The sequence below is a fragment of the Podarcis liolepis genome, assembly GCF_965112155.1.
Source record: "Podarcis liolepis genome assembly, chromosome: 2".
NCBI lineage: Eukaryota > Metazoa > Chordata > Lepidosauria > Squamata > Lacertidae > Podarcis > Podarcis liolepis.
In genome coordinates this window covers 108,215,610-108,227,938 of record NC_139555.1, presented here as the reverse complement: position 1 = coordinate 108,227,938, position 12,329 = coordinate 108,215,610, and the positions used below count along the sequence as shown (strand labels likewise).

At 42.9% G+C, this 12,329-nt stretch overlaps 1 protein-coding gene across 3 annotated transcripts in view; it reads left to right on the top strand.

Moving 5' to 3' along the window:
• The first annotated feature begins 829 nt into the window (after nt 1-829).
• Nucleotides 830-12,329, top strand: part of LOC310702019 (uncharacterized protein) — a 39,751-nt gene continuing 28,251 nt past the window's right edge. For 2 of the 3 annotated variants that reach the window (XR_014523143.1, XR_014523147.1), the window contains exon 1: nt 9,511-9,700. Coding sequence is in view for 1 of the 3 variants with exons in the window: in XM_083493628.1 (XP_083349754.1) it covers nt 928-994 (67 nt within the window). In the remaining 2 variants the exon portion in view is untranslated. Of the gene's footprint in view, nt 995-9,510; nt 9,701-12,329 lie in introns of those variants that run through there. The other variant, XM_083493628.1, reaches the window with a different exon arrangement.

Sequence of the window (12,329 nt, the reverse complement as noted above, 5' to 3'; positions counted from 1 at the left end):
GAGGTAACACTTTAGCTAATGGGGCCTCCCACTGCTGCCGCTGCACGATTTCTGTTCTCATCCTGAAGCAAATTTCTTAACCCAAGGTACTATTTCTGGGTTAGCGGAGTCTGTAACCTGAAGTGTCTGTAACCTGAAGCATCTGTAACATGAGGTACCACTGTACAGGGTGTTTCCGTGTGCTCTGGCTTTTGTCATGTTGTTCTGTTGCTCCAGAAGCGGTTTAGTCATGCTGGCCACATGACCTGGAAAGCTGTCTGTGGTCAAACGCTGGCTCCCTCGGCCTGAAAGTGAGATGAGTGCCTCAACCCCATAGTTGTCTTTGACTGGACTTATCCGTCCACGGGTCCTTTACCTTTTACCTTTTTACTGGGGTATCACAATCACTTAGCATTGTTAAAATTAAACGATGTATGCTCTGGGCCTCAGAGCCCAATCAGCTTCTGAACTTGCCTGCCCTGGTGCACCATGCTCCTCTTTTGGTTTGCGTGGCTCCGTCAACCAGGAAATGTGGAGCTGGGCAGAGAACCCATTAAAAGGAACGGGCATGCCTCCACAAAAGATAGCATTAGAGGACCACTGAGGTATGGAACATTCTATAGAGGATCCAGATGAACCCACATCCCATTAGGATCTGTTAAACAATCAGGACATAATGCACTTAATTGCTCAAGGAACCACCACCCACATCTCTGCTGCTCTTCAGAGTCACCCCAGAGCCCTCTTGTACCTTGAAGCCCATTAGAATGGGTTGAGCAGCCAAGAAGGCCCCTCTCGGCCTTATATAATGACAGTATTGAGCCTCAGACGGGGAGAAGTATTTGAGCTCTTCCTCCTCCTTATTACCAGGAAGCCTAGTCCGCTGTCTCCAAGCAATCACTCTTCAAAACCGTCTTTCTAATCAGACACAGCTTTTTCCTTGCTAACATGAAGCCACGCTTGGCTCAGGTCTGGCTGCTTGGAGTCTGTCTTTTGCTCTGCCTCAGCTGTGGAGGTAAGTCCCACCTGCCAATGGAAAAACATGGTAGGCCACCAATTCAAATGTGCTGTATGTTCACCACCTATCTTCCTAAGAACTGGCGAACCCGTAAGCTGTTTTCTTTCTCTTTTTAGCTCTGGCACCTATTTGGGGATAATGATTGAAAGGCTAACTTTGGAAATAATGCAAACGTTGCCTGGAGAAAGGCTTGGATGGTAACAAGTGCCAGATCTATACAAGCATCATCACCCACCGTGCTTGGGTCAGGGTATTGGCAGAGATGATTTCCACAGATCCCACTATGTCTCCTGTCCTTGTAATCCCTGCACGGTCCCAACTTCAGAAGGTTTTTCAGGGGAATGATGCTCTATTGCACAGGGCGGGGGGGGGCTTATTTTAACTTTATTTATTTACTTATTAAAACATTTGATTTCAAAAAACATAGTAATTTGCAATAGTCATAAGTGCAGCCTTTCCCCTCACCATGCAGTTCACCAACTAGTTTTTTAAAAATGTTTAATTGTCTGCATAAACCTGGCAGCTTAAAATGGGAGCTGTAGGCAGTGCTCCTTCTAACATAGCTCAATGACACACACACACACACACACACACACACACACACACACACACACTCGTTGGTGCAAACTCTCTGGTGTTCACGTCTGTTGATGTTGCCCATCCGGCTGTTGTAGGGTTGCCATACGTCGGAAGCAGTGTCCAAGCAGAAATCACTAAAAATGTTTGTGGAAATCCGGACATATGGCAACCCATGTCAGCATTATCATATTGGGAAATTTCCCTTAAAAATAACTCAAAAACCTCTTTATTCTTTTCTCTCTTTTTTGCAATTATGTCCCAAAAATCAACAACCCTGGCTAAAAAGGAGAAGAAGAATAAAAGCTCTACAACTTTAGTGTCTAGATTTTTACTTTTTGAAATATGGCAACTCTAAGCTGCTGCTTGGCACCTGCCACTCTCAGGAGGCTCACTAGAGCAGTCAGTAAATTCCTTCGTAGATACGAGAAAGACCTTGGAGGGCTGGTAGAGAGATCTGGGGGAAGGGGTAGAGAGAGGGAGGGAGAAGGGGGAATGGGATTGGGAGGGAGACTGGAAGAGGAGGGAGGACCGGGGGAGGGGGGGAGGAGGGGGAGGAGGAAGAGACGAAGGAGGAAGAGTTAGGTGAGGAACAGGAGGAAGTAGAGAATCAAAACACCCGAATTTAAATCAGCCAAAACTCCAAACCTAGTCTGACAAATTACTGACTTTTTGATAGATAAAAGCGATAATGAATCTTAAAATTTTAACATGGAATGTAAACGGAGTGAATGAAAAAGCAAAAAGGAATAAAATTACAAATGTGCTGAAGAAGAAAAAATTGGATGCAATTTGTATACAAGAGACTCATGTAGCCAAAAAACACAAACACGTATTAGTAAATAAGAAATTGGGTACAGAATTTATAAATTCCGGGAGAGAGAAAAAAAGGGGAGTGGTAACATATGTTGATGAAAAATGGGAACCCAAATTGACCTACAAGGATGAAGAAGGAAGGATACTGGGGGTTCAAATAAGCTTTCAGGGAGAGAAGATTAATGTGATAAACATCTATGCCCCAAACTCAAATAGGTCAGAGTTCTATGAAAAGTTGGAACAAGTACTACTAGAACTAGGAAATAATAAGACGATACTACTGGGAGATTTCAACGCAGTGCCGACATTAGAAATGGACAGACAAACAGAGAAGAGAAAACGAAAACAAGGAAAGTTACCGAAATCATTTCTGGATCTGGAAGAGAATTTGGACTTAACGGATGTATGGAGACACAAACACCCAACAGAAAAACAGTTCACCTTCTTCTCAGAAGCGCATAAAAGCTGGGGAAGAATAGACCAAATTTGGGCTTCAAGAGAAATTACTCTAAGAACCGTCAAGTGCGAAATCCAACCGAGAACTTTCTCTGACCATAATTCAATAACCTTGGAACTTAAAGGAGAATCACAAGGAGGCTTTAGATGGAGATTAAATGAATATTTACTAGATAACGAGGAGGTTATCGAAAAAGCCAAGGCCACGCTAAAAGAGTATTTAGAGATGAATCTCAACATGGGAACAAACATAGAAATAGTTTGGGACGCCAGTAAGGCGGTTTTAAGAGGATTCTTCATCCAGCAGAATAACTACAAGAAAAAATTAAAGCAGCAAAAAACAGACGAAATACTCAAACAGCTAAGGGAGCACGAGAAAAAATTAAAAGAACACCCAAAAGACGAACAAAGTATACAAACAATAAAAATATTACAAAGACAATATTCAATGTTAACGAGCCAAGAAATAGAGTGGAAAATCAAATCAATGAGGCAGAGATATTTTGAATCCGCAAATAAAACGGGGAAATTCCTAGCCTGGCAATTGAGGGAAAGACAAAAACAGAATGTCATAAATAAAATAATGGTGGAAAAAGAATTAATAGTAGATCCAAAAAAAATACAAAAAAAAATCTTAAATTCTATGAGGAGTTATATAAAAAAGGAGAAGAGGACCCAGCACAAATAGAAAAATATCTAGAGGGCTGTACAGGGAAGACTGTCACAGAAAAAGAAAGAACCCAACTAAACAGACCGATAAGCATAGAAGAAATTGAAACTGCGATAAAAAAAAATGAAATCAGGAAAGGCGCCAGGCCCAGATGGCTTATCAGCCAAATATTACAAAGTCCTGGGAGATCAACTGAAACAGGTATTGTGTGAAACCATGAACAACATTCTGAAAGGAGGGAAAATACCCGAGTCGTGGAGGGAAGCTTACATAACACTTATTCCTAAACCAGATACAGACAAACAGAACATGAAGAACTACAGGCCAATATCGTTATTAAAGAATGACTATAAGTGTGCATGCACACGAAAGCTCATACCAAGAACTAACTTTGTTGGTCTTTAAGGTGCTACTGGAAGGAATTTTTTATTATAAAATATATGCTGATATTATGGCGAACAGATTGAAAAAATGTCTAACAAATTTAATTCACAAAGATCAAGCGGGCTTCCTCCCAAACAGATACCTGAAAGATAATGTGAGGCACGTTATAAACATAATTGAATATCTGGAGATCAACAACAATATACCGGCGTCTTTGATTTTTATAGATGCAGAAAAGGCGTTCGATAACGTCTCTTGGCGGTTTCTATTAAAATCTATAGAAAAGGCAGGGATCGAGGGTGAATTTCTGAAAGGAATACAGGCAATATATTCTAACCAACATGCCAAACTGGTAATAAATAACAGCATCACGAAGAGATTTAAAATAGAAAAAGGAACAAGGCAGGGTTGCCCTCTTTCTCCACTTCTGTTCATTTTAGTTTTAGAAGTCCTGGCGAACAAAATAAGGTTAAAGTCAGAGATAAAAGGGATTAAATTAGGATTGAAAGAGTATAAGTTAAAAGCGTATGCGGACGATCTGATGTTATCCCTAGAAGAGCCACAAGAAAGCATGGGTAAAGCATTGGAGATACTGGAGGAGTACGGTAAACTTTCGGGCTTCAAGCTGAACAAAATTAAAACAAAAATGTTGACGAAGAACCTGAGAAATGATGCGCAAGAAAGATTAGAATCCCAATATGGAATTAAAGTAACCAAAAAAATAAAATATTTAGGAATTTGGCTTACACCCAAAAATATAAATTTAATTGAAGACAACTATACAGCAACATGGAACAAAGTGAAAAAAGATCTGGATGTCTGGAACAGGGTGAATCTCTCGTGGCTGGGCAGGATGGAAGCAATAAAAATGAACATACTCCCTAAGATGTTGTTCCTATTTCAAAATATACCAGTTATCAGAGGACCCAAATTATTTAAGGATTGGCAGAAAACCCTTTCAAGATTCATATGGCAGGGAAGAAGGCCAAGAATTAGATTCAAATTACTTACAGACCGAAAGGAGAGAGGAGGATTGGCAGTACCAAATTTAAAACTATACTATGAAGCGGCCTGCCTCTGTTGGGTCAAAGACTGGATAACTCTAGAGAACACGGACTTACTAGACCTAGAAGGGGCGGACAACAGGCTCAGCTGGCATGCCTACCTTTGGTCAAATAAAGAAAAAGCACATAAAAGGTTCTCGAGTCATATTATCAGAAGCCCCTTGTATGAAGTCTGGGGAAAAAATAAGAAACTGCTAGAACAGAGAATACCTTGGTGGCTATCCCCAACAGACATCTTATCAATCAAAAAAGTAAACCTGGAAGAGCGAAAACTGACATATGAAGATCTACTGGTAAGATTCCAAGATAACTGGAGGTTAAGACCATATGAAGAATTAAAGGAGAGGCTATCAGGCTGGCTACAGTACCATCAGATAAATGCAAAATGGTCAGAGGATAAGAAAATTGGAATGAACGAAAAGAAGTCTAAATTTCAAATCGAAATAATTGAAAGCAAATCCAAAATATTATCCAAGATGTACAACATTCTATTGGAATGGGAAACGAAAGACGAGGAAATTAAGGAAGTTATGGTCAAGTGGGCAAGGGATTTGGGGCATAGTATAGAATATGAAAAATGGTCAAAACTGTGGAATGAGGGAATAAAATTCACGACAAGCGCTGCAATTAGAGAAAACCTAGAAAAGATGATACATCGATGGTACTTAACACCAGAAAAATTAGGCAGAATGTATAAAACTGTAAATAAGACCTGTTGGAAATGTAAAACAAAAGAAGGCAATTTTATACATATGTGGTGGACATGCGAGGAAATAAAAAAAATTTGGGATCAGATATATATAGAGTTAAAAAAGATACTTAGATATACATTTCCCAAAAACCCAGAGGCCTTCTTACTAGGGATGGTCGGGATAGAAATCCAAGAAAAAGATAAAACTTTATTCCAATATTCAACAGCAGCGGCCAGAATTTTAATCGCTCAAAATTGGAAAAGCACAAACCTCCCAACGGTGAAGGAATGGCAGTTAAAACTATACGACTTTATTGAATTGGCAAGAATGACACAAAGAATCAGAAATCAAAAAAATACAAAGTTAAAAGAAGACTGGAATAAATTCATGGTTTATTTTGAAAGTAATTTTAAAAACGTACCAACTACAGCGGATTTGTTATAAAACTCCCGATGTATAAACTAGAAACAAACACCAGCGGTAAAAATGAAATCGTTAAAAGTAAAACCCGAACTCAGTAGGGAAGGAAGTCGATGTTTTATGTTCTACGTTTTATGATGTAACTTTTTTGAATGTATTTGTCTCTTTTTGCGTGTATGTTTTCTTTTTTCTTCTTTTTTTTTCTTTCTTTTCTTTGTGTACAAAAGAAATCCAATAAAAAGTATTAAAAAAAAATATGCCAAGGTACAGATGGGATCCTGGATAAGTCCATGTGATGCAGTCCACCTGGCTGAGGTATCTCAAGTCAGGGGCCAGGTTGGGCCCTCTGGCCAGTGGCGTCCCAATTGCAGTGCTTCACCTAATGCCAGGGAAGAGTTGCCATTCATTCCTGAGGATAAGCAGGGGTGCTGGGTGCTATACCTGGCAACAGTGGTAGCAAAAACCTGCCCTTCAGCACAGACCCCCATTTCCCCAGCTATCACTGATGGGGACCTAGCAAGGGGTGGATCCTGACATTATCATCAAGCATCTTTCACCAGTTACTAACAGTAACCCAGATACTTTTCTTTCTCTTCCCAGTGGCAACTAAACATGTCATACGCTACTACAAAAAATGCGGCTTCTATACCAGCGACTGCAAAACGCGAAAAGTCCACCAGGACGTACAGCAAGTGCACGAGCTCCACTGCTGTAACGACAGAGACCACTGCCTTTGAATGCCGTCCAAGGAGGATGTTGTATTAAAAGAACTCCTATGTGAACAAATGGCTGTGCAATTTGTGTTACGTTGCTGTGTGAGGATGTCTATGTGAGTGGGCTCTGTGTGTGCCCAATGGCATGCGTAGGTGCTGGGTCTCATCAGGTGAGTGGGTGGGCATCTCAGGTGAGCTGGGATGTCAACAAGGTTTCCCCTGGCTGTATATGATTCTATGATTCTATGCCATGGCTGCATTGAGCCTGGGTCTTCAAACCAAGTGACATCTTCCTTACTCGAGGTTCAGCTACTATGACTACTTATTGCCTGGTATTTTCTGCCTAGGAACAAGTGGGTGGGACCACCTCACCACAACAATCCTTTTGCAAAGAGCTGATTAGCCAGAGAACGGGAGATTGACAGAAAAATATTCAGGATTCTCTCTCCATTGAAATTCAGTACTGGAGGTTGGGGAAAATAGAAAGAGTGTAGTTTGTGAATCTAGTGGAAAGTTAAGAATAAGTAGTAGTAGACCAGCCTCCACTGAACTTAGGTTTTTCATCTGGAGAGAGGACTGCTTTCCGTTCATATCTTTCTGCTGAATGAGTGATTGGAAAAATCCAAAATTTTCTGCTGTGACGGAGGCCAAGCAAGAGGCTTCGAAACTCATTTCTTCAATTCATTGTAAAGTGGCTTTTTACTGAAGATTCTGGGTGAAGTCTTTTTGAGGGAAAAAGGTTCCATGTAATTAGTACAACTTACCACCCTTGAGAGCATATGAGGACCGCACAGAAATCCACTCAGTGGCTGCAGGGTCAGTAGCTGTGTGGCCTCCCAGCCAATTCACCCAGTAGCGCTGGTGAAATATGCCCTTTAGGTCCTCGAGTAAAATATACCCTTCTGTATCCAAACCTTTAAATGTAAAAACTGGTCTTTGATCCAGGTCTAATGGTCCCTGGTAAGCTGAAGTTTCGTTTGATGCAACAATGACATATGCCTGGCTGCAGCTTCCTGGTGGGGAACACATACTGCAATCCTTCCCCATAGATAGCATCAGGGGCCCAGGGAGGCCTAGGACTATGAAACAACCATGTGAGTAGCACATATGGGCCTGGCTGATGCTTCCTGGTGGTAAACAAGTAATCCCGACACGTAAGAGGGTAGCTGAAGTCTGGGACACCTTTTACTGCATCAGGCTGGTTCCTCCGCTTCAGCCCATTTGGATTTGTCCAAACAAGCAGTATATTATGCACCTATAAAACTCCTTGTGCCTTTCAAGCCTAGCAGGGACAGGTGCCCTGAGGAACAAAGAAGGTGTCTCTGAGCCTTATATAATGAAAGTCTTGTTAATTGAAAGGAATTGTAGGGACGCAGGTGGCGCTGTGGGTAAAACCTCAGCGCCTAGGACTTGCCGATCGCATGGTCGGCGGTTCGAATTCCCGAGGCGGGGTGAGCTCCTGTCGTTCGGTCCCAGCTCCTGCCCACCTAGCAGTTCGGAAGCACCCTTAAGTGCAAGTAGATAAATAGGGACCGCTTTATAGCGGGAAGGTAAACGGCGTTCCGTGTGCTGCGCTGGCTCGCCAGATGCAGCTTGTCAGGCTGGCCACGTGACCCGGAAGTGTCTGCTGAGAGTGCTGGCCCCTGGCCTCTAGAGAGAGATGAGCACACAACCCTAGAGTCTGTCAAGACTGGCCCGTATGGGCAGGGGCACCTTTACCTCTAGGACATTCAGAATCTTGAGTTGGGTCAGTCCCAGCTCCTGCCAACCTAGCAGTTTGAAAGCTCACCAATGCAAGCAGATAAATAGGTACCACTGTGGGGGGAAGGTACATTGGTACCTCGGATTAAGAACTTATTTCTTTCTGGAGGTCCGTACTTAACCTGAAACTCTTCTTAACCTGAAGCACCACTTTAGCTAATGGGGCCTCCCGCTGCCGTTGTGCTGCCGCCGCACGATTTTTGTTCTCATCCTGAAGCAAACTTTTTAACCCAACGTACTATTTCTGGGATACTCTGTAACGTGAAGTGTCTGTAACCTGAAGCATCTGTAACACGAGGTACCACTGTACATGGTGTTTCCGTGTGCTCTGGCTTTTGTCGTGTTGTTCTGTTGCTCCACAAGCGGTTTAGTCATGCTGGCCACATAACCCGGAAAGCTGTCTGCGGACAAACACCGGCTCCCTCGGCCTGAAAGCGAGATGAGCACCACAACCCCATAGTCGCCTTTGACTGAACTTTACCGTCCAGGGGTCCTTTACCTTTTACTTTTTTACTGGGGTGTCACAAGCACTTAGCATTGTTAAAATTAAAAGCATTCTATGTTCTGGGCCTCAGAGCCAAAGCAGCTACTGAACTTGCCTGCCCTGGTGCACCATGCTCCTCTTTTGGTTTGCGTGGCTCAGTCAACCAAGAAATGTGAAGCTGGGCAGAGAACCCATTAAAAGGAACGGGCATGCCTCCACAAAAGATAGCATCAGAGAACCACTGACGTCTGGGACATTCTGTAGAGCATCCAGCTGAACCCACATCCCATTAACATTTGTTAAACAATCAGGACATAATGCACTTAATGGCTCAAGGAACCACCACCCACACCACCCCAGAGCCCTCTTGTACATTGAAGCCCACTAGAATGGGGTGAGCAGCCAAGAAGGCACGTCTCGGCCTTATATAATGACAGTATTGAGCCTCAGACGGAGAGACATGTTGCTCAACAGAGATAGAGCTGCCCCTTCTACTTACTGCCAGGAAGCCTAGTCCGCTGTCTCCAAGTTTTCAGCCTTCAAAGCAGCCTCAACGTACCAAAAGTCTTTCCCATGGGTCAGGGCTTTTTCCTTGCTAACATGAAGCCACGCTTAGCTCACGCCTGGCCGCTTGGAGTCTGTGTTTTGCTCTGCCTCAGCTGTGGAGGTAAGTCCCACCTGCAAATGGAAAAACATGGTAGGCCACCAGTTCAAATGTGCTGTATGTTCACCACCTATCTTCCCAAGAACTGGGGAACCCATAAGCTTTTTTCTTTCTCTTTTTAGCTCTGGCACCTATTTGGGGATAATGATTGAAAGGCTAACTTTGGAAATAGCGCAGACCTGGAGAAAGGTTTAGATGCTATTAAGTGCCAGATCTATACAGGCATCATCACCCACTGTGCTTGGGTCAGGGTATTGTTGTTGTTGTTTGGTCGTTTAGTCGTGTCCAACTCTTCGTCACCCCATGGACCAGAGCACGCCAGGCACTCCTGTCTTCCACTGCCTCCCGCAGTTTGGTCAGACTCATGTTTGTAGCTTCGAGAACACCGTCCAAACATCTCGTCCTCTGTCGTCCCCTTCTCCTTGTGCCCTCCATCTTTTCCAACATCAGGGTCTTTTCCAGGGAGTCTTCTCTTCTCATGAGGTGGCCATGAGTCTTGGAGCCTCAGCTTCAGGATCTGTCCTTCCAGTGACCACTCACGGCTGATTTCCTTAAGAATGGATACGTTTGATCTTCTTGCAGTCCATGGGATTCCTCCAGCACCATAATTCAAAGGCATCAATTTTTCGGCTATCAGCCTTCTTTAGGGTCCAGCTCTCACTTCCATACATCACTACTGGGAAAACCATGGCTTTAACTCTACGGACCTTTGTTGGCAAGGTGATGTCTCTGCTTTTTAAGATACTGTCTAGGTTTGCCATCGCCTTTCTCCCAAGGAGCAGGCATCTTTTAATTTCGTGACTACTGTCACCATCTGCAGTGATCACGGAGCCCAAGAAGGTAAAATCTCTCACTGCCTCCATTTCTTCCCCTTCTATTTGCCAGGAGGTAATGTGCCCAGTGGCCGTGATCTTCATTTTTTTGATGTTGAGCTTCAGACCATATTTTGCGCTTTCCTCTTTCACCCTCATTTAAAGGTTCTTTAATTCCTCCTCACTTTCTGCCATCAAGGTTGTGTCATCTGCAAACTTGCTGGCATATTGAGTGTAGCACCTTAACAGCATCATCGTATAAAATTTTAAATAGTTCAGCTGGAATATCATCACTTCCACTGGCCTTGTTGTTAGCAGTGCTTTCTAAGGCCCATTTGACTTCACTCTCCAGGATGTCTGGCTCAAGGTCAGCAACCACACTACCCGGGGTGTACGAGCCATCCATTTCTTTCTGGTATAGTTCCTCTGTGTATTCTTGCCACTTCTTCTTGATGTCTTCTGCTTCTGTTAGGTCCTTTCCACTTTTGTCTTTTATTATGGTAATCTTTGTACGAAATGTTCCTTTTATATCTCCAGTTTTCTTGAACAGATCTCTGTTTTTTCCCATTCTATTGTTTTCCTCTATTTCTTTGCATTGCTCATTTAAGAAGGCCTTCTTGTCTCTCCTTGCTATTCTTTGGAAATCTGCATTCAATTTCCTGTATCTTTCACTATCTCCCTCGCATTTTGCTTCGCTTCTCTCCCTCACTATTTGTAAGGCCTCGCTGGACAGCCACTTTGCTTTCTTGCATTTCCTTTTTGTTGGGATGGTTTTAGTTGCTGCCTCCTGTATAATGTTACGAGCCTGCATCTATAGTTCTTCAGGCACTCTGTCCACCAAATCTAAATCCTTAAACCTGTTTCTCACTTCCACTGTGTATTCATAGGGGATTTGACTTAGATTGTATCTTACCGGCCCAGTGGTTTTTCCTACTTTCTTCAGTTTAAGCTTGAATTTTGCTATAAGAAGCCTTTGCCCAAAAAAGGTTGGGAAACACTGCTATAAGAAGCTGATGATATGAGCCACAGTCAGCTCCAGGTCTTGTTTTTGCTGACTGTATAGAGCTTCTCCATCTTTGGCTGCAGAGAATATAATCAATCTGATTTCGATGCTGCCCATCTGGTGATGTCCATGTGTAGAGTCGTCTCTTGTATTGTTGGAAAAGAGTGTTTGTGATGACCAGCTTGTTCTCTTGGCAGAACTCTATTAGCCTTTGCCCTGCTTCGTTTGGAACTCCAAGGCCAAACTTGCCAGTTGTTCCTTTTATCTCTTGACTCCCTACTTTAGCATTCCAATCCCCTATAATGAGAAGAACATCCTTCTTTGGTGTCATTTCTATAAGGTGTTGTAAGTCTTCATAGAATTGGTCAATTTCAACTTCTTCAGCACCAGTGGTTGGTGCATAAACTTGGATTACTGTGATGTTAAAAGGTCTGCCTTGGAATCGTATCAAGATCATTCTATCATTTTTGAGATTGCATCCCAGTACAGCTTTTGCCACTCTTCTGTTGACTATGAGGGCCACTCCATTTCTTTTACGGGATTCTTGCCCACAGTAGTAGATATGATGGTCATCCGAACTGAATTCGCCCATTCCCATCCATTTTAGTTCACTGATGCCCAGGATGTCAATATTTATTCTTGCCATCTCATTTTTGACCACATCCAACTTACCAAGGTTCATGGTTCTTACATTCCAGGTTCCTATGCAATATTTTTCTTTACACCATTGGATTTTCCTTTCACTTCCAGGCATATTCGCAACTGACCGTCCTTTTGGCTTTGGCCCAGCCACTTCATCAGCTCTGCATCTACTTGT